This window comes from Antennarius striatus, chromosome 13 (assembly GCF_040054535.1).
Source record: "Antennarius striatus isolate MH-2024 chromosome 13, ASM4005453v1, whole genome shotgun sequence".
NCBI lineage: Eukaryota > Metazoa > Chordata > Actinopteri > Lophiiformes > Antennariidae > Antennarius > Antennarius striatus.
The window spans coordinates 19,183,884-19,210,767 of record NC_090788.1 but is presented as its reverse complement, the minus strand read 5'-3'; the positions used below and the strand labels follow the sequence as shown (position 1 = coordinate 19,210,767).

General features: G+C 38.1%; 2 protein-coding genes across 4 annotated transcripts; both read left to right on the top strand.

Annotated features, from left to right (window-relative positions):
- Window positions 1-3,015: 3,015 nt before the first annotated feature.
- gabrr3a (gamma-aminobutyric acid type A receptor subunit rho3a) lies at window positions 3,016-10,911 on the top strand. Of its 3 annotated transcripts, none has more exons than XM_068330382.1 (9): window positions 3,016-4,023; window positions 4,578-4,690; window positions 6,519-6,586; window positions 6,680-6,903; window positions 7,847-7,929; window positions 8,133-8,270; window positions 9,263-9,415; window positions 9,568-9,761; window positions 9,892-10,911. In XM_068330382.1, exons 1-9 carry the CDS (start codon window positions 3,881-3,883, stop codon window positions 10,192-10,194), a joined length of 1,419 nt encoding a protein of 472 aa, XP_068186483.1. In that variant the 5' UTR covers window positions 3,016-3,880; the 3' UTR covers window positions 10,195-10,911. The 3 variants fall into 3 exon arrangements, with proteins under 3 accessions (XP_068186483.1, XP_068186485.1, XP_068186484.1); XM_068330384.1 differs by having other exon boundaries at window positions 9,851-10,094; XM_068330383.1 differs by lacking the exon at window positions 8,133-8,270.
- Window positions 10,912-12,689: 1,778 nt separating this feature from the next.
- LOC137605692 (adhesion G-protein coupled receptor G2) lies at window positions 12,690-26,161 on the top strand. The gene is made up of 30 exons (XM_068330380.1): window positions 12,690-13,116; window positions 14,285-14,355; window positions 15,520-15,591; window positions 16,391-16,461; window positions 16,565-16,707; window positions 17,005-17,041; window positions 17,124-17,158; window positions 17,234-17,355; window positions 17,431-17,509; window positions 17,672-17,730; window positions 18,232-18,279; window positions 18,355-18,422; window positions 18,515-18,558; window positions 18,669-18,708; window positions 19,279-19,313; window positions 19,405-19,523; window positions 19,645-19,765; window positions 19,867-20,291; window positions 20,376-20,577; window positions 20,764-20,920; window positions 21,984-22,148; window positions 22,276-22,398; window positions 22,533-22,578; window positions 22,712-22,815; window positions 22,912-23,036; window positions 23,580-23,951; window positions 24,067-24,350; window positions 24,853-24,954; window positions 25,142-25,291; window positions 25,501-26,161. Exons 1-30 carry the CDS (start codon window positions 12,914-12,916, stop codon window positions 25,602-25,604), a joined length of 3,726 nt encoding a protein of 1,241 aa, XP_068186481.1. The 5' UTR covers window positions 12,690-12,913; the 3' UTR covers window positions 25,605-26,161.
- Window positions 26,162-26,884: the final 723 nt, after the last annotated feature.

The window sequence follows — 26,884 nt, the reverse complement described above, 5'->3', positions numbered from 1 at the left end:
TCTCAATGTAAAATAGTCCTGTCACTCATGTCCATTGCTGTAAAATGTCTTTTTAAAGAACAAACATAATATAGTGACTGCTGTTTGCATTGTTCTTACATCACTCCAGAAACCACACATGTACATATTATCATTTTTATGAAAAGTTTAGTTTTTGGTTATATTTCTCCACGTCATATTATTCCAATTGACCTCAAACACACTACTGCTGGAGGGTGGCAGAATCAGGAATTTCCCTCCTCATCACTCATGTGGTCATTTTTTTTCTTTAGTATTTCACAAGAGCATGAAATTGTTCTGGGAAAAAAGCAAAAATGTTACAAAAAAAATCCCCAGTTTGTCTCTGTTGCCTTGTTTTTAATTGTCCGGTATAAATCTGAAATGTTGATTTAACTGGAACGCAATTTTTTCCGCTCCTCCAGATGTGCACGGTTGACACAGCTGGCGAACATTCTCAACGCTCTAGGCCACAGTGCAGTTGAGTTTACCACCGCTGGACCTTTCATTAGAAAACTACTGCTATCTACATCTTTATCCAGTATGTTACATTACACAACTGAGCCGTAAAACAGCTTTTGACATCTTCAACCGTGCTGACAAGGATCACTTTGTCAGAGCTCAGAATGGAAATGCTCTTCCTGCAACTTCCTTTGTTTTATTTAACTAGAGAAATCAGAAGATCGGAAAGCTTCCCCGATTTAAGGGTTAAATAGATGTCCAAGTTTTGTGTTTGCAAAAAGCAACATAAAAAAATAATAATCTTGTTTTAAAACTGTTTACAGAGTAAATTATTATGTTTTAATTCATGAGGGATAAAGTCTCATTCACTTTAATTTGAACTTTTTTTCTCACAATTTGCCAGAATTGTGAGAAAAAATGTTTCCTTGTGTGAGAATTACAAGAATTGATCAAAATATCAGTCCAATGTTTGTCAAACTCACAGAATCAATACCCTCAAATTACTTTTGTCACAATAGTTCAGCAATGTCTTACACAAGTCACTAGTTACTATTTAAAACACTCCATATACTTTGCGCTTTTTGTTTAGAATTATTTGCTCATCTGTAAATTGAAAGAAGAGGCGTCAAGTGTTACAATACCTTTTGAATTTATACGTAACATTTTCTCCAAGACGATAAGCAGCATAATCTTGAATCCATGTGTCTCTGCCATGTCGGGTGTGAAATGTTGGCTCTGTAACAGTAGTTTGTATGTTAAACACACCGGTGTGCAGTGAACTGTTTCTGTCTTTCCACTTTACATCCTTTCTAACACTCATGGGACACTGACTAATTAACCCGACAAGTAAAAGTTTAACCGGTTTTCTTATAAATGCTTCAAACACCTCTACAGAAAAAAACCCCCAGGAAAAAAACACCCTGAATTAATTTTAGTCACATTTTCAATCTCACACAACAAATAAGGCCATGGTCCGAAACCTGTTAAGGGTCTACGCAGCTCATCTTCTGCTTTGTGTGAATATCCTACATCCCACTACGTGCACATTATAAAAGGATGAATGGACTTGGAAAGAAAGCACCAACTTGGATCAATATGCAAACTGTTCTTAAACTTAGTTTGGTGACCCTGCATGAGTTTTAGATTAAATAGAAATCATTTGATTCTGAGATGTCCATGCTTTCTCTGGTTTTGTCATTTCTATGTTTAGTTTCTGTGATTTGGAAGATTTGTGCTGCTGCATTTTGTGTTATGTTTCTCCTTCCATGATAAAAACACTATTTCTGCAATAGAATTTATAGACCTCATGGATGGCATGTATTGTAATTTGAAGGAAGAATTTATTCAACAAATTAAATCTCTTCAAAGATCTCATTCAAGGCAAACCTGGCCAATGATATGATAGTAAGCTATCAACCAATTAAATTTAACAGTGACAAAAGTAATTATCCTGTTACTTTAATATTTAAGTGCAATTCAGAGGTATGATAAATAAATGTAGCCCAGACTGCAGCTGACACCTGACCACCTCTAGAGGGCAGCGATGGGTCGAACAGAAGAGGCGACCCCACAGCAGCCGCACATGTCCAACAGAACCGAAGGCCCACGTGTGTGATTCTTTAAGATGGAACTGCTCATGACTCACTCAATCAACTGTAATCCCAGATTAAAGGGACCGTGCCACTAGCATGGGGTCATGTTGTCCATGTTTTCATTTCACCATTTATTTCAATCAAATTCTCTTTTTTCTGTTGCAGGATTCAATTTATTCCCTGATTTAAATGAATAAAAATTAAACATGTTTGTTTCAGCATGCCTGTTGGTCATTTCTCATGACATTTACTTTCCTTTTCCACTTTTCTTTCCAATAATCTTCTCAGGATAATCTGCTTTATATCTATTAAACAATATACCAGCAGGATATGTCATTAGATAGAAATGGATAATTAGAGCGGTTTATCATGCCATGTTAAATGCACAGTACACCAACACACAGGACACCACAGATTTAATGTATATCACACAATCTAATGACAACTTTTTTAGGTTTCAAGGAAAAGTTTATTTTTATTTACAACAATACAAATAAAAGTGATATTCATGTAATTATGCTTCAAGTTGAGTCTTATTTTGCTCGTTTGTTATCAATCACTAACACTAGAAGACAATCCATTGACTTCCTTCACTTTTTTTTGAACATTTCCATATTTCTATAAAAAAGAAACATTTGTGAGAACACGTGTACTTGTGCTGTTCGGTAGGGGTATCACTTATCACAACAAAAAAAAATCAAATAAACCAACAAACAAAAGAACAGGAAATATAATATGCATTCAAACAGCACTACAACAACACTCTACCCACATTGAATTTAAACATCCGTCTGTGATGGATTCATTTTTAATTTGTGTAAATAAAAGAGAACCAAAATGCCAAACCAATGCAGCCTTAGTCAAAATAAAAGCCTTTAGTTGTCTACATAGTAATCCAGGTCTGAACAGGAAGTACACGTTGTGGCTGTTGTGGACACTGAAGACAAACAAGAACCAAGACTGAGACGACATGATGGGACAGAACATGTTTATGTTACACTAAAGGTTCAATTTTTGTGGTAACGCAAGAAATAACAAATGTAAAAACCTCACAGTATGTGAATTTGCTGAAACCATGCTGAATAGAAGACATCCAAACCATTTTATTTTAACCCAAACGATAGTAACCATCGGACCAACCAATGGAATCCCGTCCTCTGCTGCGAGAGAGATCTGCTCGGGAGTCATAAGTGCAGCGTTTGCAGATGTGACCCAGACGTATGCTTGCATCTGTCTCTTCTCTGCGGGATCATTTGCAGCCTTCCACCAACCACAGGGAAAATCCTGCAATTCATAAGTAGGCTAAAGGCTTTTTTTTTTTTTTTTTTTTTTAGATGTTATTTATAGAAGGATGATGAAACTGCTGGTTGAATTATCCCTCTCTCCACCCCCACCCCCTGCTGTCTACAGTTTGTAGGTTACTGAAAGATTTTACCAACCACAGATAAGAAGATTAGAGAGGAATTAATGGTATTCCTTTGTCATTATAAGAATAAATTGATATTTGGTTTTAAATCGGAGGGTGGGGACGGCGGGGGGAGTCAGAGCAACATGTTGAGACGTGAGCAGAGGGATGGCACAGTGAGGAGCAAACTCAGCCACAGGGGATGCCTGTGCACTGGAGCAAAAGTCCTGGATATCTCCGCTTCACGTTAGAGAGGATGGAAGAACCCAATTCTGAAGTATCCGGTGGAACAGAATGAGTGTTGCTCCTGGAACATGGATCTGCCAGTAGAGCATCGGGACAGCTGTGGCATCCCCAGGACAAGACGCTGACGCCGTCGGAGGAACGCTTTGGTTCCTCTCCTCGTTCCATCCCAAGGGTAACCATGAGAACGGCCCTCTTGGCCTTGAGACTAATGTGCTTGGCCTGGCTGTGGCCCGTCACCCAGCTCAACAGCAGCAGCTTCCCGAACAAGAGGAGACACAAGGGGCCGTATGTCGGAGAGAACACCCAGCAGAAGCATGGGGGGTGAGTCTCTGATTTCATCTACTGATATGTAACAGTGGAGCAGCTCCTGCTGTATATATCATTGTTTAGGCATCCAAAAAATTATGTGACTGTAAGGAGGCGATGCTACTTTGCAAAGTCATAGCAAATGTGGTTGAAAAGATATGAGAAGGTGATCATGGAAGGTGAAAGGTGATCTGTTTAGTTGGCTGAATTGACTTATTTCTATCTAAAATAGTTTAAAGTCAGTAACATCATGAATGAGCTTGTGTAAAGTTGACGTTACCAACTTCATAATTTCTGTAAAGAAGGTCATTTTAGGCAGAATCGAAAGGCTCGTCAATAAATCTGACCCGGGTGTTGTCAGATCAGTGTCGATACCCAGAAATGTCATTTTCTTTAGATCAATGACTTTGGTTGCAATCAGGAGGGCTGAGATCCCGTTAACCATCTCTAAGTCCGATGAACAGATGTCCATCTGCCTCAAGTTTGAGTCCGTGTTAGAAAGCAGGAGTCAGAGGCAGATAAAGACTTTGTGACGGATAAATCTCTCATTAGTTCTCTTTGGTTCACAGACGGGAGGATCTCAAGATGAAAAAGCTGGACAGCACCAAGTCTCTGCTAATTAAATCTGAGCAGCTGCTCCGCATTGAAGAACACGACTTTGCAATGAGGCCCGGCTTTGGAGGTAAGACGTCAACCAATATCTTAATTTTATTATTTTTCTACATACGATGTTATTTCCTGACAACTCAGTCAGTTTAATGTAGGTTACTGTGCTGTCTTTGGTAACACGGCTCCCAAAAAAAATCCCCCCTTAGTGACCCAGATTGTCTGCTCTACGAGACAATGCAACCAGTAGTACAGATTAAATAATCTGAATCTCATTGTGTCAGGGAGGGGGCTGCATGGCTCTGGATTTTTGCCTTTTGACTTTCCTCCTCCAGTCAGAAAAGGCTGCAGGCTGCTTGAGAACCTGTCTCGGTGCTCTCACGTTCTCTCAGATGTATAATGGTAGCTCTCAGGTCATAAATATCCTTGAAGCAGACGTCTTGAGTAATAGTTGTAGAACAGAAACCTGAAACGTCATTGACTTCCTGTTGGAGCAGTTGTACCGTGAGTCAGCTGATAGGCATCCTCTCACACAAACAAAAAGAAAAAGAACCACAAAAAGCATGCCCAGGCCGTCACTAAGGGGGCGGGGGGTTCTGAGTGACTTTGCCCTTCTGTTAAATCCAGTTTCCTTATGGTTTCTTAACAAAGAGGTATTACATTATCAAATGTTGATGGAGTATTATTATTATTAAAAAACATCTCACTGGTACTGGTGTTGCACCTTTGTAAACTCTATAAGCATCATTTTATCTACTTCCAGGTGCAAATCAATAAATAAACCTGCATCTAATTACTTAGGTTTACAAGTAGCTTTTAATTTATAGTTTGAAATCATTTAAAATTCCTTTAAACAGTGAATCCGCTGTGAATGCTAAACACAAGACATCGTTGTACAAAACCTGACTTTAGTCTATTTATCGGTGATCATCTCTTACTGAATTATTTATGCAACTCTTATATATATATATATATATATACACACACACGCACGCACGCACGCACGCACGCACGCACGCACACACACACACACACACACACACACACACACACACACCAGTAAATACTTTATAGGTCATTCAATAATGTCCTCCTCTTTCTGCTTCAGTCTGATGCTCCTGGAAATTTATGTCTGTCAAATAGTTGAAAGAACATCACTGTCCTGACAATGTAAAAAAAATAAAAAAATAAAAAAGTCAGGAATTCAGGTCCCTTGCTGCTTTATATAATCCTCCTCCTCTCCTACTCCATTGTTATAATGGTCTGACTGTTTTCCGTCCATGCCTTCATTAGATAATGGCAATGGAGGAACGGGTTTAACGTACAAACATACTACTGGATGATGACAACAGGACAATCCATCTTGCTATACATCCCACTGAATGTTCATGTAAATGTGCAATATGGTGGAATTCAGCATATTGCATGTGCGTATAAAATTATATAAATAAAAAGAATGGCTTTGTGCAGATAGATTTCAGAATCCAACTGTATCCTTTCTGATACAGTTGGATTCTGAAATCATTTGCTCTTGTTGGAACATCTTACAGCTACCTATAAACCTGTGGGCATTTTGTAGTGTGGCATCTGTGCTTCCTGAAAGAGCAGCAGATCTTCACAGATGAAGATTATTTCCCCATCCTCAGCTGCTGCGTGTGATCGTTATCTGTCAGATGAGGCGATGAAGCAGGGCGATAGCTTCACACGACACAAACACGACTCTAAGATGAGTCACGAGCCGGACAGACGTCAGCGTCATCACTTTGTCCGTCAGATCGTGGCTTATCTCTTCTGCAAATGGATTTGAACGTATATAATCTCTGGCAGATGTGCAGACAGATGATTCATGGAGGATGTGATCAAACTGTTACAGCTGATGTATTACAAGGTCTGACCTCTTGCAGGTTCAGCCATTCCTGTCGGGATTGATGTCCAGGTGGAGAGCATTGACAGCATATCTGAAGTGAACATGGTATGTGTCGCTAGGATTTATTGTCGTCTAACTGATATGTAGTTTTCATTCATTTGTCATCCCCGAGCTCCAGCATTCTGGTCTGTTTTCCAGGACTTCACCATGACTTTATACCTGAGGCATTACTGGCAGGATGATCGCCTGGCCTTCCCCTCCAGCAGCAACAAAAGTCGCACCTTCGACGCACGTCTGGTGAAGAAGATCTGGGTTCCCGACGTGTTCTTTGTCCACTCTAAACGTTCTTTTATCCATGACACAACCATGGAGAACATCATGCTGAGAGTTTATCCCAATGGTAATATCCTCTACAGTGTCAGGTAACAAAATCAAGTCAAGTAAATGTTTGTTTTAATTATAAAGAAATCACCATCATCAAAATAGGCAGCAAACATGGTTTCATGGGCCCCTAAACAGAATTTAATCACCAGCAGTATCGGTCGTTATCACACAATAAATCAGACACAGTTTTATTAGTTGAATATGTGTTGCCAGGTTCACATGCCAATGTTAGAGTGGTCTGGTGTTTAATTTGTGTTTAATCCCTTCAGAATAGCACCATGTAGCATATTGAATGTGGTGTACTGGAAAGAAACAATAAACTAGACAATGGATTTACTGTGAATAAAATGTTTTTTAAAAAGGTCAAATACAGCCAATTATAATCAAATAATTTTCATTAACTGTATGCTTTCATATAGAGAAACAATTCAATTATAGAAAACAGTAAATTACTAAAGAGGAAGATGAACCTGTAACGATATTTAAACGTAAAATGAATTGCACTCACCCTTCTAACTAGCAGTGAAAAGTATCAAATGTTTAACCATAATGAATAGAAATAATGACTGTTCATCTTTGAATCAGTTGCAGTCCTCTCCACTATTAATATTACTATCATTATGTTTAATAAGAAAAACCTGAGAGGGAAACGAGAGGATGACCACTAAGCCTTCAGACTATATCAATCATATCCATGTCACACACAGATGTCGACAGTATAGTATCATCTCTAAAAGGTCGATGCAGCCACGGAGCTTAACAGCCACAGAAACCAAACGATTAATATCACTATATATTAGCTGTGAAAAATACACTTCAGTAGTTTTGTTTTATTTTATGCCATTTTTGAAAACTTACAAGCTAGTTTACTAATGTCAATCAATATAATTCAAACAATTAATTTCCTGTGAACTCTGTTGGTGGTGCTGAGTGGCTTTTTGATGTTAGCGGATGTTTCTTTGACTGTAATCTGTGTTTTAGGATCACTGTGACGGCTCTTTGCTCAATGGACTTCAGTAGTTTCCCTCTGGACACACAGAATTGCTCTCTGGAGCTAGAAAGCTGTGAGTATCAAACAGCATCGCTTTGGCTATCTCTTATTTTTGTCTGCTTAAATAAGTAAAGCACAAATCCAGATTCCAGAGGAGAGTCAGAAGTCCCGTTTCTGTGAACCTTCTCCTCTCCTCTGAGGAATCCATCCATGCCTCCGCCACACGAGGCAGTGTGCAAAGGTGTCATCTTCCCTTCCTTCTCTCCTCTCTTGAAGATGCTTACAATGTGAACGACCTAACGCTCTACTGGAAGAACGGGAACGATTCATTAAGGACTGACGAGATCGTGCTCTCTCAGTTTTTTATTGAAGACTTCCAGCCTTCCTTTGGGCTTGCCTTCTACAGCAGTACTGGTATGTGAGGCTGGGGGCCCTGGGGCCCTCTGAGCTGGACCCGCTTTGGGAACAACCAGAGGGCTCCTCATGGTGTCAGAAAAGAACTCCTGTTTTAAAACACGTTTAAAGATTGGGTTTGTTCACTATCTCACTGAGAATAAAATTTATACTGCTTTCCTTCATCCTGAAAATAATCCAGCAACTAATTTTAGATTAGCATCACTTCTGGAAACAGGTGAAATAGTCAAGTCAGCTGTTTAATTCAGAAAGAACCTGGATTGGTACATCCCCTAGCTATATGCTAAGCTATGTGGCATCAATTTTCTAGTTCTGAGCACAAGAGCAAATATGATTGGTTCTTAAAATACCAATCTATTTCTTATGTGTTGTAGAAGCACTAATTGAATAAAATATGATCGAGATTGTAATTCCAGTTGTGTGCTTCATATTCTAGTAAGCAGGGATTGAAAAAAAAAACATTCCTAAAATAATTTCTGCCTCTGTCTAATATCACATTTATTCATTCTTCATTTTTAAAAGTTTATTTCTGAGTTTGCTCAGTTTGTTTAGCTAAATGTGATTTTTTTTTAGTAAGTCAAGACAGTTAAGGGTCAAACAGCGAAACATTTACATAACAGGTATTGTTAGTTTTATTTTGTAATTGTAATATAACTTTATTTTTGATGGATTTTTTTTTTTTTTAAATCAAAGTGCTTTTTGAAAGCCTGTCTGTTTCTCCTGTCACATTTTCAGAGACTATGAGTTGGAAAAGGCAGCAGGAAGATTTTCTTCTCAGTGAGGAGTAATCTTGTGGGGACGTATCCGCTCTAAGAAGCTGTTACATAACCTCAGATTTTGACAGATCTCTCCCAGAGAGTAATTACTTTCTCCTATGAGTTCTAGGTTCTTCACCATGACGGTTACATTTTTCTTGTTTTCCGCTGCCGCTCACAGTTCTTCCTCCCTTCACCTGCCTCGGCTTCACTCCCTGTCCATTTATGTCTTTGTAGGTTGGTACAATCGACTCTACATAAACTTCATTCTCAGGAGGCATATCTTCTTCTTCATGCTTCAGACTTACTTTCCCACCATGCTGATGGTGATGCTGTCCTGGGTGTCTTTCTGGATAGACAGGAGGGCCGTACCCGCCCGTGTCTCTCTTGGTACTGAATCCATGCGCCAAAAGGGCCTCTAAGAACATTAAGCATGTAGAATCTTTGCTTTATTAGTCAGGCTTTATGATAAATATGAAGAAGCAGCCTGAGATCTTAGCTAATTATTTTAAAAAACATTTAATGATCTTTTCTATAACCAGGAATAACCACGGTTCTGACGATGTCCACCATCATCACTGGTGTCTCGGCCTCCATGCCACAGGTGTCTTATGTGAAAGCCGTAGACATCTACCTGTGGGCGAGCTTCCTCTTTGTCTTCCTGTCCGTCATCGAGTACGCTGCCGTCAACTATTTCACCACAGTGGAGGAGATGAGGAAACTCAAGAAGGCAAAGGTGATCCATATTTTTACGGCCATGTGTGTTTCCTTAAATCTCAGTTGACATGGTTGACCCACAAAAAAGTAATTTCCTGCCATCTGGAGCTGGCTGACATCACCACTCCCCCCCCACCCCCTGCCTGTAGATCCCCAGTGCCTACAATGCCTCCCAGGCTATGGCATTTGATGGCTGCTTCCATGACAACGAGATTGAACTGACTTCTATGGCAGAGGTTTCCAGCACAGCGAATACAGAGAGGAACACCCAGGCTCGAAACTCCACCGTGTCTGCCCCCGCCGAAGGCACCAGGCTACGCCGAAAACACCCCGTGAAAAACAACCTCCGCTTCATAATGAGCAACAGCTACATGATCGACTCCTACTCCAGAGTCCTATTTCCTCTGGCCTACCTGCTCTTCAACATCATATACTGGAGTTTGTACACATAGAACATGAACTATGCATAGCAGAAATACATACAGTATGCTCTGTCTTCAGCATGAAACTGGGAGCAACAAGTTCAGGTTTGCACAGACGAGACATCCTGACAACAGCCGTTGTGTTGAATGACTTTTACTCTGTGTTTTATAAGCAAGAAGATTTTGACCGAACAAATACATTCAGATTTTCTTTTCATTGATGCAGTGGACACATGACATTAATGTATTGTAATTGTGGCAGGTTACTTCATATGTAGATTGTTGATTGTAATTGGCATGGCACATTAACCACAAGCACCCAGACTGCAACCTAAATTACCAATGGAAAGCATACGCACAATAACACAAACACACACACACACACACACACACACACACACACACACACACACACACACACACACACACACACACACACACACACACACTGAATCTGATCCAACCAGAGGACCGTCAACAGCAGGTGGAGTTCACGCATGTCCGTTTAACAGTCATCAATTTTTTTCACCCATGTCTCCATATCCATAAACACATTTTAAACTGGCATGTAGTTTTAAGTTAATGTAAGAAGTTCTTAACAAACAAACATAATGCAAAAATTCATTTAATTTTAGTATGGAGCATTTACATATTAATATTATTATGAATATTATTCATATTATTATTAATATTAATAAAAAAAGAAACCAGCTGCTCTATGAGTAAATCTTTTACCCTGAAATGTTAGAAGAGTAAAATAATTTTAAATAAAAAAATGAGAAACTCATTCCTTACAGTGAGTCCTGTGATTTATTAATCTTTTAAAAATATTGATGATAACTGCTTTAAAGGCTTCTCACTAATGTTGGCTTGAACGTGGAAGATGTTAACATCAAATTGCAAACATGCTATAACAGCTCCACTAAAAATTAAGGGTGTAGAACAGACTTTTATTATACAATAGTTATACGGTGTTTGGGATTGCTTACCTATAGATACTTGAATTTATTATGCCAACTAGTGCCAAATGCATCATGGATATAGATTTAGTAGTAATATATGGAAAATAGACTCAAAAACATGTCCACATAGCTAATCTGAGCATGTTATGAGTTAAATGAGATTTTTTTTTGGAAGCAGTTCTGGAATAGGGGTGAAGAGTTGGGAAAAAAATATGCAGAGAAGGATTTACAGGCCACTGGGTTACATAACTGCACGCTGTTACATGAAGTAAGTAGGACATCAGAGTCATCACACATGTTTGATGGATGATGTAATGAATACATGCACATCTACTGTGCATACAGTAGAAAAGTGATGAAATGGGATCAGAGCCCATAGTGAAAAGATAAGTCAGGTACAATTAATTCAAAATTAAAAAATTAAGCATGACTCAAATCCACAATTTGATGTCTATTTCCTTTTTTATTGTGTTGTTTCATTTAGAGAAGCATTGGCTCCCTCATGTTATCAAAACATGTACTTTAAGGTTGGACAAGATCCTTCCTCATGCCCTCTGGTGGAAATATGGATGGACACTCTTTATTTCTCTTAATACAGCAAATGTCATTAAAATATTTTTAAAAAGTACAACTGAAACAAATAAAAATTATTTAAAATTCTAGTCTTGTAATGTAATAAATTATATAAAAATAAAACACCATCAACAAATAAAGACATTTGTTTCACATATATAAAGCATTCCTGTCACTCACTGGTCTCAGTTGTAATAAAATGTATTTTATAAAAGGTTTTGTACAGTTTTAATGGAATGTGGTATATTATTGCATCACACACAAGAATACGTGAAATGGTAAAAACACAAAACATTAATTAATTGTTTCTATTGTAATCTTAGATTATGTGTGCATTAGTAGATACAAACAAACACATTCTATAATAATGATCTTGAATGAAATCAACAGCACTCTGGTGTCATCAAATGTTAGTGGAACTGAGACAAAATCAGGCTATATAACAGTTTCATACTACATAAATAAACTTCAAGGTGTCTGTGCAAATGAATAATGAGGATTAGTTCTATAATATCATCAATAATCATTCAACCCAAAAATTTAGGTATGCTTTTAAAGTTTGGTATGTTGTCAACACTAACTTCAACATCAATTAAACACTGATTCTTTGCATATTAAAAGATGTTAAAATACATTAACAACGGCAGCTCTCTAAAGGTATGAGGGATTGCTTTAAAACATAGCAGACATTGATTAACTGTATTAAATAAAGATAAACAGTGTGTGGCTGGTAAAATACAGTTTGAAGAGCCACAACAATAGAATAAATGTGTGTTTAGGTGTACAGTATGTACACTTCTAGTGTGCAGCAGGGTGGTGCAGGATAAACAAGGTTCTCCTATTTGCAGTCCTGAAAAAAATTGGCATGACGTCTTCTATTGCACAACTGAACGTGTCAACGCCGAGTCTTAAAGGTCTGCAGCGTCACTCTGGAAACAGTATTTGTTTCTGTGTCTGTCACAAACAACAATCACAGTTTAGGACACACCCCGAGGTGCACCTGTAATAGCAACCATAATAGAGAAGAAGAATGGAATCATCGGTGTGAAGGGATGTCGCTCCGCAGCAGTGGGCCTTTTTCTGATCTTGTCTAAACTGGATTTTTCTGATTATCTAGAGACGAGCGTGCCTGTAGGATTCACCTGTGCCGGCTGACGCATCAGGGGAGTGCCACATGTGTCAGCTCTTGATCCTGGTTGAGAAACACAGTCACTATGAGTTCACACAGCCGCTGGTCAACAATCAAAACAGTGCTGGCAAAGAGAAGAAAGTTTGTGTCTAATGTCGACTGTTTGGGCTTGTCCTCACGTTTGGATTTAGACCATCGAAAGATATGTTCTATGAAAATGATGACAGTCATAAAAAGCTTTTTTTCCCATGGATCTTCATGTTGGTGCTCATTTGCTGCCTCTCTCAGGTAAATTAGCATCGTAGTGTCTCTCCTTCTACTTCATTATCTCACGAATCACGTTTTGTTTCAGGTCTCATATAGATTTATCTAATAAACCTTGTTTTGTACTAGTAATTATTCTATAAAAACATTTTTTATGTGTTTCATTTACTTTTAATCCAACTACCTGATATTCTGAATTTATTTCTGTAATTTTTTATTTTAAAAATACCCTTTAATCTCTCTTGTCAGGTTTTCACATTTCACAGGTTTTTATCTTTTTGAAACTAAAGCTTGTTGTAGAACACTCAAACTCAAAGACTCAACTCAACTCAAAAGAAACAAAAGGCAACTCTGTATATTGGACTCACCAATATTCATCCAATATTCAATATTCATTATTGATAATAAGAACATGAGAGTGCATGCACCAGACATGACGAGATAAAACGATGCTCAGGTTATTAAGATCAGATTATTTACCAAAGGACACGTTTCTTATATAATAGCTATATCTATATATAATTATGATGATGATGATGATGATGATGATGATGATGATTATATGTGTGTGTGTGTGTGTGTGTGTGTGTGTGTGTGTGTGTGTGTGTGTGTGTGTGTGTGTACTGTATTTGTATAAGAATATATATACGCACATGTACACCCAGACATGCACACACACACACATATCTTTACCAAAGTAAAAGCTTTTTATATATATCAGAAACACATTTAGAACTATCTCGCTCCTTGCTCTATTTAGTGGTTAGATTTTTTTGTAAAATCATGATTACAGATGTAAATACCTCTGAAAGGCTTTTACCAAAGTAAATATTTCCCATGAGATTCTATTCAGAATAACACCTGTTCTCAATATAGATATATCGCTGTTCCTGAGCCGGGACAAAGCTAATGTGTGTGTTCTTTTGTATCACGCTCTGATTGTATTCAATAGGCTGTCTGAACAGGAATGCACTCAAGCGTCCCATCTATTCAGACATGTAATTATACAAAAAGCTATGACAGGAAAACACGTTTAAAGTTAACTCACTGTTCACTTTGAATGTGTTGTTGTATAATGAGTATTGAAAAAAAAAAAAAAAAGACACTGAAATGACGTGTGAGCCAGATTGTTTCCTTGGTTGAATTCATGTTTTATGTTTTAAATCTGTGCATTTTTTTTGTTGTATTACAGAGTGAAGAAGACCACTTCACACACTGGACATCTAACCTGGTTGTACATACAGCTGCTGCTCCTGCTGGCGGGTATGACAGCTTGAGTTAGAAAGAAAATGTTTGCAGACAATAGGAAGGCGCTTCTTCTATCTTATCTAGACCTACAACTCAACACGTCTATTTTTAACTTTCCAACTCTGGCATGTCTGAGAATAACAGACGTGCCAACAACTCAGCTTTTGTCACATTGTCTGATCTCTGTCAAACAAAGCGTCACAGTGCTGTACTGACTTTGTAAAAGAAGACAGAAAACATGCAAAGAATGATAAACAAAGAAAATTACAGCATCACTGAACATGTCAAGGACATATATGTGACATTCTCAGAGAAGTTTGTCAAAGGTATGATGATCAAGAGGAGAACAAGCATTACATACATATGTTTTTAAAGCATAGAACTAGAATCAGCTGTATTGGCCGACCACGTGTACACATGAAAGGAGTTTGAATCTACAGTTTCTACCTGTGGGGAAAAAATCTACTTATGTGCCTGCTTGTTCCGGTGTGAGGTCTACAGCGCCCCCCAGAGGGGAGGAGAACAAACAGGCTGTATCCGGGGTGACACGGATACAGTTTCCTGCCCTTCTTGTGGTCATGAACAGGGCAGGCTGGCGCCAATGATTTCAGGAATTCTGGCTGTCCGGTTGAATTCTCTAAATGTGGATCCTACAGTTTATGTAGGAAATTCACTTTGGGCCCTGAGAAATTATGGAACCACAGTAGACATTTGATATTTTTTTTAATAATGTAGTTTTTTTTGTTTTCTTTATTTGTATACCACTTATCAGATGTAATCTCTATCAAGTCTATCAAGTAAACATGCTCCTATGACGGTTTTATTTGACAGTGTGTGTTTTTATTACTCTTTATACATGTATGGATTCATGTATTGTATGTAAATAAAAAGTATTATTTTATAATATATAAAATATGTAATATATTTAAATATGTATATTATATAATATAAAATTTGTAATATACTATAATATTTTGTAATTATTATATTTTTATATTATCTTAATTTTGTACAGATTGAAGTCATTGATGTTAGTCCATCATACATTTTCCAATAATATGAACATTAATTACAAATTTTTTTTGGTTTGGTGAGAGAATTGTTTAGATTTTTCTAGCGCTGATGACATCTTTTAGTTTTGCTGTACCAATGTTAATAATAATTTATTTTCTCCATTAGGTCAGGCTTCCTGCAATCAGACCACCACAACTCTTCCCCTTCTTTCTACTACAATAAATGCACAGACTTCAGGTAATGCTACAGAGAATGACACAATCACCCACTTTACTGTCACATCAGTGGAAATGTTTCAGAACAAACAACCATTAGAACTTGTGATAAAAAAACAATCCTTCAAAACCTTTTCATGCCCACACAGCTGCTCGTCTGTCTGCTATGACGTCTCATTGGTTGAAAATGAGATCAAACCGTCTTTACCTTCATCTGAATCTGTTGCATGATAATTAAGAGAGGACACAAAATATGTTACACTGTATACATGGCTGTGTTGACTGATCTACTGGTGGCCAGACTGGAGCTCGATCAGATTAGATCTTCATCCTCAAAGTATCAGTTGTGATGCTGCCACCCTTCACCAAGAGGTCCAGCCTTTATCCTCTCCCCTCTCTGGTTGGCAGGCCCGGTTTGAAAGCCGTCATAGACAACGAACCATTTGCCCCATTGTTTCAAACGCTGTGTAATCAAAGCAAAAACAAAACCAGAAAAATATTTTGAAGTTAAAAATCAAGAAAATAGGCCCCTCTATTCACTGGTGACAAGTCTGGGGTGTACCCTCTTCTCGTCCATAGCCAGCTGGGAAAGGCGCCAGCATCACCTGCGGCCCACAAGATGGAAAAGTGGCTGAAGATGAGATGATTATTGTGATATGAGGATTATCTCATTTTCAAAAAATTGGATGGATGGATAAAATAATTATTATTTCCTGGCAAGGCACAGTCTCTGTTAACTGTATTGTGGACCAGTGATAGATTGGTATCTACTGCATTGATTTTAATCATGTTTAAGTAGCTGCTGTCTTTTCTTCTAACAGTATACTACTTTCTTGACATTGCTGTGGATGTAAATGGAAAGGAGATGAATGAAACAGAAATCAAGTCACAGGTATGTCAGAAAACTGGTTATGGACTAATTGCTTTAAGAAATATGACGTGTAATGTTTTTTTTAACCAATTATTCAACATGACCATCCTGTTCTTTGTTCCAGCTCATCCAAGGCTTCAAAAACAAGCTTGAGAGCTGCAAATCGCCAAACCAGGAAGAATTAGTTGTCCCAACTAGCTTTTCACTAACTGCACCTACAAGCACAAGTGAATCCACAACCGTGACGACAAGAATGACTTCACAAAGGTACAGCTTAACTATAGGTACAAAACCAGCACTGTTTGGAGGAAATACACTAAAAAAGAATGCAATATTTATTTCTAACAAAAATGTATGCACATAAAAATCATACGTTAGAACTCTGCTATCACTGAAAGGATTTTTTACGATCTTTATGAAACTGCGAGGTTTCAAATAGTTTGTTTTTGTTTGTTGTTAAGCAACAGCTCTTATTTGTACCAGGAAACTGAGACATCTCCTCAAATGTTATTTCATTTTCAACAATTCTTGGTTTTCATTGACATCGCCTCACTTTATTTGCAGTGACCCCGCCAATAAAAAAGCATCCAACCTGTTTCAAGTAAGTTAACACTTGAATGCATTTCTGGGTAGCAGTATGTACAAATTATCATGTGACTAAAGAAAGATTTACTTTTTAACAGGATATTGAGGTAGATTGCACAGAAACTACAAAAAGGTAAGTGGAACTAAAAGCATTGAAATGACAAACACATCATGGGATGCTCACCTCACCTCATCTCAAACACACCAGCTGTGCTGTGGTGCTGAAGCTGAGCCACAGTGTGCCTTCATGCTGTATCCTCCGTACACTCTGTGCTGCCAGTAGCAGCGTCTCTGATATTCAAATCGTGGGAAGGAAAGCAGACAGAACGAGTAAGTGCTGACGTTTTGATTTAAATAATTACCTTCCTGATAAGTCACCTGATTACGTTGAGCCTCTCTTAACAGATCGGCTAATAAATGACTGCAATAGCAATCCAGACGAGGAGGACAGTTGTGTTTTTCGTGGACATGCTGATGCATCATGGTAATAATCATGGCTGTTTATTTACTAAATTAACATTAATGATGAAAATAATACACTTGATTTGATAAATAATCAACAAGAACACTCACATTTTCCAAAAATATACAATCCCAATGCAATGGGCTAAAACTAATCTTTTATTATTTGTGGATGTTTTCACAGTGAAGACTCTGAATCTGCTTATGTGGTTCATCAAAGAAATTCAAGTGAATGTTTTGCAGGTAAGATCTTCTTGAACGTCCTCAAACCACACAAAACAGTCAATCCCTTTAAATTAATACCACATGTTGATGCCTTAGTTCAAAATCAACAAAACTTTTTAATCTACATATTTTAATCTGTAATGTCATAAATAGACTTGACATATTTTCCCATTTAGTGCAGCTGACACGTTTTTGATCAATTTACTTCCTGTAAACATTAAAACTATTTTCTATTTTACTTTTGAAAAGCACAAACAAAGCACAGAAATGTGAAACAGTTTCACATTACTGTGTCGCCACACATACCAGACTGCACTTGAGATAAGAGATGTAGTTGTGGCTCTGGAGCTAGAGGGAGCCACAACTACATCTATATCTCAAGTGCAGTCTGGTATGTGTGGGGCCACAAGTCTAGTGAAGAAATGAAAGATATTTAGTCTTGAAGAACTGATTGTGTGGTTGAACATCATGACATCTAAATTCAGTAAACCGACAACGTTTGACTTTCTCTGATTTCAGTTATGGAGAACAATTCCTGCAGCTGCTCTGATTACTGCAGTAGAACTGGTATTTTAATCCCCACAAAATCGCAAAATTATAATCTAAGTAAATAATACTGATGATGTTTTCTTTGGTTTTTAGATGCATATTACACTTTTCAAATTTCAATAAAAGATCCAGACATCAATATTTCCCATGTCCTGTCCATGGTGAGTTCACGTGTACACTTCAATTGCTAATGTAAGCCTCTATTTTGCATTGGTTCATTTTTGTAACACAAAGTTTAATTTCATTCCTCCAGATTTCTAAGATAAACAAAACATCAAACTGCTCCGAGGCGACAAAGTGAGTTTTGACAGTCTTCAAGCATATCCACATTAAATTTGTCATATTCTTTGATGACCTTTTCAAAACATTATAAATATATTGCATACTTTTGTGATGTTTATTTCCAGTGTTACATGTCCACAGTCCATCATTGCATCAGAATACAAGGTAATACAGTGCTATTCCTTTAAATTTAAGCTGTTAAATAATTGGCAGAAAAATCTCTATTTTGAAAAATAATGTCTTAATATAACCGTCTGACAAATTTGTCAAGAAAGAAAAAAAACCCATACATTTCTATATATGTGCTTCAATTTGTATATTTTTTTTTGCTAAATCCAGAATTCTTTTCACATGGAAAAAGGAAAATCCAAATGCATGTGTTTTATTGTTTACATCAGGTTTTTTGGGGAAACGTCGTTAAATTCTGTTTACATTTAATAACACATGTACAAACTATTTTATACACACACGCACGCACGCACACACACACACACACACACACACACACACACACACACACACACACACACACACACTACTGCCAGTCACCTTGTTATTACTGCAACTGATATAAAAATCCAGCAACTTTTGTGACTCTTCTTGAGTTTATTCAGTAAAACACAAACAAAAATATCAAGAACTTCTTTGCCTTTCAGTTGCAAATGCAAACAGGTTATTACTCTGATTAAACACTTTAAAACTTATAGCTTAACAAAAATGAAATTTTCTTCTCAGAGTGCTGTTGTGACCTGTGGGAGCACAACAACAAAGTGAGTCTTTTTTTGTGAACAGCCTTGAAAGATGCCTCCCATGTGCAGTCGGGTTAGATTTAATCCAATGTTTTCATTCTTGTGGTCAAAGCTGCTCAGTGATTTTAGGCTTCAGCAGAAAGGTCCCTATATGTGACGTGTCCAACGCCGTTGCAAATGTGTTTGATTCTGAGGAAAAGATCCACTTCACCGGACCCGTGACCCGAGCAGGTGTTTAAGTAATTTAACTGACAGGACTTTAGTCAAATCAGCATTCCCAAATTAAGTCAATATTACTCAATGTCTGTCGTCTAAATCGTCTCATTTGGGTTTTTGCTTATTTGTTTCACAGCAATTTGCGGCAATTCAACAATCAGTGACAATCCACTAAACTCCCAGTTGACATGGGTTGAAGTTAACCTAAAGCCAGATAACTTTTGCCTGATAATAGAAGAATCTAACATCCTCGACTGGTTTGTATTGACTTATTAGAATACAAACTCTTTACAAACTTAGTGGCATCATACTACTTTATTCAAGACTTCACCAGTGATATTATTTTGTCTTTTTTTAGTCAATATGGGGAAACTGTAGTTGTGATACTGGAAGAACAGTGTGTTTTCGAGCCGAAACCAGAGCCTTCAACCACACCGGGTCCAAATGTGACGACCGCACATCCAAACGCCACCACCCTGTCTGTTAATCTAACACCAACCTCCCCCAACACAACAACTCCTGCCCCAAATGCCACCGCCTTGTTCGTAAATGTATCTACTGCCCCAAATGCCACCACCCCATCTGTTAATGTAACTACAACCTCACCCAGCACAACAACTGCTGCCCTAAACGCCACCACCGTGGCCGTAAATGTAACTACATCTCTTACAAGCAATGCAACTGGAGGTCTTGTCACAGTGACAACTGTCAACACAGCTACAACCACTGCCAATGCATCAGTTTTGGTCACCACAGAAACGATGCCAACAATCACAGAATCAGGTTTGTTACTGTCAAAATTTGAGTTGATGGCCATCATTCTGCAGGAGCGTGACCATAGCATCTGTTTTTAAATGTCAACTACAGCTGAAGGCCAAGCCAGCGCCCTGCTTGAGCTAACCCGAAACGTGTCCAGTCTGAACTCCAGTCAGGTGGATCAGCTGGTTGATGAACTGGAGAATCTTTTGTCAGGCGAAACTGTCAGCCTGGAGCTGGGAAACTTGTCCATCCACATCGTCAGCAATCTGCTAGGAGCATCTCCAGAGACACTGTCAAACTCTTCCAACAGGTTACAAATAAAATACTTACACAATAAATATCAAAATATATTGAAAATGAACAAATGTCCTGTATTGTTATTCAGCTCATAGAAAAAAAATCCTAAACATTTCTATGCTTTCCCTTATTTAAGTGTTCCAAAGCCTCATAGGGGACCTGAGAAGCACTGGTGTTAATGTCTGTCATTGTTCAACAGGATTATAGGAGTTGTTGATACGGTGGCATTCAAGCTGGTCCTTACGAATCCAACTGAATCCTTGCTGGCCCAAGACTTGGGTGTTTCTGTGAGTGCAGCAGATGGCACCAACTTTCAGGAAACAGTTTTTTCCATTTCAGACCCCAACACTATACAGGTATGTGGTAGAGCTTTAAAAAAGTAAGGAGTATTGCATCAAATTTTGTAACAAATTCTTTAGCTGAGCAAGTGCAGTTTTTCACCACTTCAAATTAATGCTGCACATTTATCTACATGTCAGATGGAGATCCATCAGTCAGTGTTGATTTGTATGGTGCCTATTCATGTAAAGTTAAGGAGAGCAGAGGACGAGGAGAAGGAGTCATTATGAAATAAAACAATAAAAGCATCAATAAGAAAATTAAAAAAACAATAAAACAGAGAGGCAAGTAAAACATTAAAAGAATATGGTGAAATATAAAAGCAGTAAAAATAGATGACATTAAACTTAAGTATGAATATGAGTTAAATATTTCTACACTAGTCTCTACACACACCCTAACTGCTGACTCCTGTGATCTCCTAGTCCTCATCCAGGAAACGACCACAGATGTATGTTTTTCCTCAATTTTTTTTTTCCTCAAAACACAGTATTTGTCGGACACATTTCTTCTTGGCAGAACGAGTGACTGAGCTCACGTCTTTTAGGGAGTTTTTACTCAAAGACACAAACTAGATCAGGAGTCGGCAACCCGCGGCTCTGGAGCCGCCTGCGGCTCTTTAGCGCCTCCCCTGTGGCTCCCTGGAAGTTAATCACAAAATTAAAAAAATAATACTGAAAAGAAAAAAATAGGCATTGGATTACTCTACTCATAGCTTAAAATCTTATTAAACAAAACTTATAAATTCCTTTTTTGTGACATTTTTTTCTTTTATATAACTATATTAGGCCTACGTTTCAACAATTCTTTCAACAAAGAATTGCGTCACACATGTTTCAGCGCGACGCTTTGCTAGGCAGGTGTGCTTTTCTCCGCAAAGACAGTGAAGGATAGGACACACAACATCACCAATCAGCAAATCAAGGATATTAATTCATGTTCATACTCAATTAAACGTGATGGTAGTCTACTGTCATCTACCCAAAGAAAAAACAGGCTTTAAAACTTAGTGATAATTATATATGTATTTTCAATATATACAAGTAAAATGTGTCTGTTCATATCTCATGTGCGTTGCAGGTCAATGGGAACTCCAGGACCAGAAGGAGCGTGAGAAACGACTCCTCCATCCCTCAAGGCTCCATCAGACTTCCTGATTCGCTCACACAGGACCTCACCTCAGTGCAGCAGCAACAGGTCTCCAGAGTCCAGTTCAACTTCTACCAGAAGAGCACAGTGTTCCAGGTCTGTACACTCAGCCATCCCATTCAAAACCAGAGAGATATTATTCTAATTGTGGACTAAAACATTGCTGTTTTTTATGATGGGCTTTCACTGTAAACCACCTTTTTGTCTCTAAATGGTCATGCAGGACAGATCTTTGGGACAACGCAGACTTAACAGTGGCATCCTGGGCTCGAGTGTGGCCAACCTGACACTCACGGGGCTGCAGGACGATGTTGTAATTCGCCTGAAGAACACACAGCCTGTACCGGTAGGGCTGTTTTCCAAAATGCATAAAACAGATAGGCCACCATCAGAATCTTAGCTGTCACTCCCAATGAACATAACAGTAGCATAGCAGGTTCTTGAACAATACCAATTCTTGTGTCTCATTCCAACCTGCAGGCTAATTTTGTGGCTGTATGTGTTTTTTGGGACTTTACATTAAATGGTAAGTTTTTTTTTCCAGCAATGTCAATCCGAATTTTATAAATATAATAAACGTGGAAACAGATATTTGGAATATAAATATAGAATTTTTTTGAAATGTGGTTCATTTATTATATCATTTATTATTTCTACAGACAGAACAGGTGGTTGGAACTCAAGTGGCTGTTTTGTTAAAAACAGCACAGACAAGGAAACTGTTTGTAGCTGCAACCATTTAACTAGTTTTGCTATCCTACTGGTAAGAAGATCTTTTTCCAATACCTTTCATAGATAGAGAGTTATAAATATATCTCTGCTTTTACTCCTTTATTTTGTTTTTTTCTTCCTCTTGCAGGACCTTTCCAGAGAACCAATAACTAATCGTGTTCAAGCCACCATCCTTACCTTTATCACATATATTGGCTGTGGAGTATCTGCCATCTTCTTGTCTGTCACCCTCCTCACCTACCTGTCCTTTGGGTGAGTGACCTTCGATGACACTCCACGTCAGAAACACCTCCTGAGCACTGGCAAGATGCCCTTGAGCAAGGCACCGTCCCCAAGTTACTCATGGGGGCGTCCCACGAAGGAGCTCCTGTTGCTCTACCTGATATATCTGCTCGTCTACAGGCCCCTTGTGTGAACATATACTGTACATATATGCACACACACACACACACACACACACACACACACACATGTATATACATACAGTATATACGTGTGTGAAAGACTAATTTTCTCAACAGGATCATTAACAAACATTTCTTCTTCTATTCAAACACATATTTGACTTCAGCACCTTGGCTCATGAACTTTGTGGTTTCTAGCAAAAAGAATGACGTTACACTACTGGACAATATGAAGCAATAACAAAAAAAAGTTTGTCTCTAGTATTGTTGTTTGCTCTTAACTTGAGGTCATAAATCAATCTGACAAAATTAGCAAATGAATAAAAATAAAGAAAACTAGAGACATTTCACAGCAGTCGACTGAGATGTTTCTAAACCATTATGTTTGCAGAAAGTTGCGTAAAGACATTCCATCCAAAATCCTAATCCAGCTGTGCCTGGCTCTGCTACTGCTGAACCTGGTCTTCCTCGTGGATGCGTGGTTGGCGCTCTACCCGAACGCCGTGGGCCTCTGCATCTCCACTGCCTGGTTCCTTCACTATTTCCTGCTGGCCACCTTCACCTGGATGGGACTTGAGGCTGTCCACATGTACTTGGCCCTTGTAAAAGTCTTCAACAGCTACGTGTCCCACTACATGCTGAGGTTCTCGTCGGTTGGCTGGGGGGTCCCGATGATTGTAGTCATCATTGTCATTGCCGTGGATAAGGATAACTATGGCCTTGTCTCCTATGGAAGGTTTCCTGATGGAACCAGTGATGACTTGTGAGTCTGTTTTTAAATGTTCACTGTTTAACACAAACTAGAAATATTTCACAAATAATAAGATGCATTTACTTAAAAATGGCAAGAATTATTCCATGTTTGTCCTTCCCCACAGCTGCTGGCTGAGGAATGACATTGCCTTCTATGTGGCAGTGGTCGCGTATTTCTGCGTCATTTTTCTCTTCAACTTCATCATGTTCATTGTCGTGATGGTGCAACTGTGTCGAATAAAGAAGCAGAACCCTCACAATTCACTTCACCGGAGCGCAATGCAGGATGCGCGCAGCGTGGTTGGGATCACCCTCCTCCTGGGGCTCACCTGGGGCTTTGCCTTTTTTGCTTGGGGGCCCGTCAACCTACCATTCATGTACCTGTTTTCCATCTTTAACTCCTTTCAAGGTGACATGACTCATTTGACATCATAGCATAATACTCATCAGGGTTCCACAGCAATTACAGCACAATAGACAGCATTATAATATAGTCTGTCATTAGTTCATACCAACAATGACTGCATTACTGGAGAAGTTATGTCAAGTAATCATCAGTAGCATAATTACCCCGAACAAATGGTGGTTTTATCTACTCTTTCTCTTCTCATTACTTCTCATAAAAGTTCTTGTCACTATTTGTTGATAAGTGTAAATAATGACAATGACTGACATACACTATGCACATGAGTTCGGAGAAAAAACATTAAATTTATCATTTTAACTTATTTAGATCATTTTAAACTGAAAGTTGCTGTGATAAAGTCAAAGAATCTCTGTGAAGTACCGTAGATGCCGATTTATTTTTTCATGTGTTTGTTTATGTCCTTTGTACTGACTGCCAAATTCATGACACTCTACACAGTTTTTGGTGTGTTATCAAAAAACTCTTTTTCTGCTTCTTTTTCTAGGTTTCTTTATATTTTTGTTCAACTGTGCATTGAAGGAAAATGTGAGGAGGCAGTGGAGAATCTATCTGTGCTGTGGCAAAATGAGACTACCAGAGAACTCCGGTTTGTGGCGTTCATTTAACGGTTCATTTACACATTAACTTACTCATCTATTTTTAAAGTCCTTACACATTAAAATGGACATTTAGTCCTTCAAAATAAAATATTCAAATGTATTAGATGTGGGTTGATGGAGATTAATTGATTTTGTTAGATTTAGTCTCAATTTTATGGGATTTTTTTCTCACAGAGTGGAGTCGCACAGCAACACAGAAAACTGCCAAGAAATCATCAGTAACTAAAGCAACATCCTTTCATTCCATAAACTCAAATTCAAACAACTCCACCAGTTCCTCAACTTTCCTCGTCAATGGCTCTACAGACCAGATGAACAGCATTGGTGAGTGAAACGAGTCATTGTGGATGTGGCATGACTTGGACAAGTTACTTTACTGAAAAAAATTTCACAATTAGAATAATAAATTGTAAACTTTCAGTGCATATGGTCTATTTTTAGATTGATTTGCAAGCAATTCAAATAGGATTTTTCAGAAATATTTCTTTGCTGATTTTATTAATTGTAAATAATGTATTACTGCTGTGTTGCAGGAAGCCCATTTGATGACAGGGCAATAACAGCTGATGAATACCCCAGTATGGACGTCGTCCTTAATGAGATCAACAGGCAGCACATAGAACGGCATGAGCACTGATCCAAAAAATACAGAAAACTGTTTTACTGCTCTGACTTTGAAATCCATGTATATATTGTAAATATATAGAATAACATAATTTATGTAACATTCATCTGTATCTCACATGTTACTTTGACTTGTAATGGCACAATGGAAGACTGACAAAATAAACTACTCTACATTTTTCATCATAGATAATCAATAGTGAAGTGTAGAAGAGACAAGAACATTTTAAGCCTGCATGTGAAACATGCCAAATGAGATACCAAGCCTCCAGGCCCGTCTAACCAACTTCATGTGCTTATACAAGAATAAGCAGATGTGGCATTGCAACTGAAAAGTTTTAATGTACGGTAGTAGCTTGAGATATGAGTTTAATTCGTGCTGTGGCTGAGCTTGTAGGTCAATCTGCTTGTATCTCAAATGAATTTTCTCCATTTAAAATAACTAGAATAATTGAATGCATTCCAGTAAAACATGGATATGTGCAATTTCCTCCGGGATTAATAAAGTATATATCTACCTATCTATCTAAAATGCTCCAAACCCCCTAAATTCTGAAAAACAACATATTTCTTATCAACCAATATATCATGCATATTTTACCTGTACATAATTAATGATATATACAGTAAGTTCTGTAAACAATGATAGAGTATGTGTAGCACAGTGATGCACCAGGAGTGTCCCCCCGCTTGCTGCGTGTAGTCCACTGGGATAGGCTCCAACAACACCCATGACCTTCACAGCAGAAGAATATGTACAGTATATATGTATGTATGTATGTATGTATGTATGTATGTATGTATGGATGGATGGATGGATGGATGGATGATAAAGTATGAAAAGAAACAAAAAAAGTCATAAACAGACGTGAGCTACGTCTTTACTCTATGGACAACACCTGGGAAAGAATGAGATCCGGTCCCAGCTGATGTTGTATCCATCCACCAACTAGCGGTGGTGTTCTGAAGCACGTAACTTGGATTTCTGCTCGTATCTCAAACAAAAATATGGACAGAGCAATGGCTCATATCTCAAAAACTGTTGAGTCGCTGGTATGTCAAGATACTACTGTATTTGCACTGCTTACAAACTTTAAGCCACGTCGAACATTAAAAATACTTACAGTAAGTGAATATTAACTGGATGTCAGCAATAGTTTTCCATGTATGTATTTGCATTTACATTTGCATTTACATAAGCGGATGTAATTTAAATATGAGAGGGATTGTCTGTGTTGTTACACACACACACACACACACACACACACACACACACACACACACACACACACA

What these genes read in the sequence shown, in the direction of transcription:
- gabrr3a (XM_068330382.1), top strand. Translation starts at nt 3,881, where the DNA reads ATGAGAACGGCCCTCTTGGCCTTGAGACTAATGTGCTTGGCCTGGCTG. An exon ending in AATGAGGCCCGGCTTTGGAG is followed by an intron (nt 4,691 to 6,518) that starts GTAAGACGTCAA and finishes GACCTCTTGCAG; the next exon opens with GTTCAGCCATTCCTGTCGGG. An exon ending in AATATCCTCTACAGTGTCAG is followed by an intron (nt 6,904 to 7,846) that starts GTAACAAAATCA and finishes TCTGTGTTTTAG; the next exon opens with GATCACTGTGACGGCTCTTT.
- LOC137605692 (XM_068330380.1), top strand. Translation starts at nt 12,914, where the DNA reads ATGAGTTCACACAGCCGCTGGTCAACAATCAAAACAGTGCTGGCAAAG. An exon ending in TCATTTGCTGCCTCTCTCAG is followed by an intron (nt 13,117 to 14,284) that starts GTAAATTAGCAT and finishes GTTGTATTACAG; the next exon opens with AGTGAAGAAGACCACTTCAC. An exon ending in AATAAATGCACAGACTTCAG is followed by an intron (nt 15,592 to 16,390) that starts GTAATGCTACAG and finishes TTCTTCTAACAG; the next exon opens with TATACTACTTTCTTGACATT.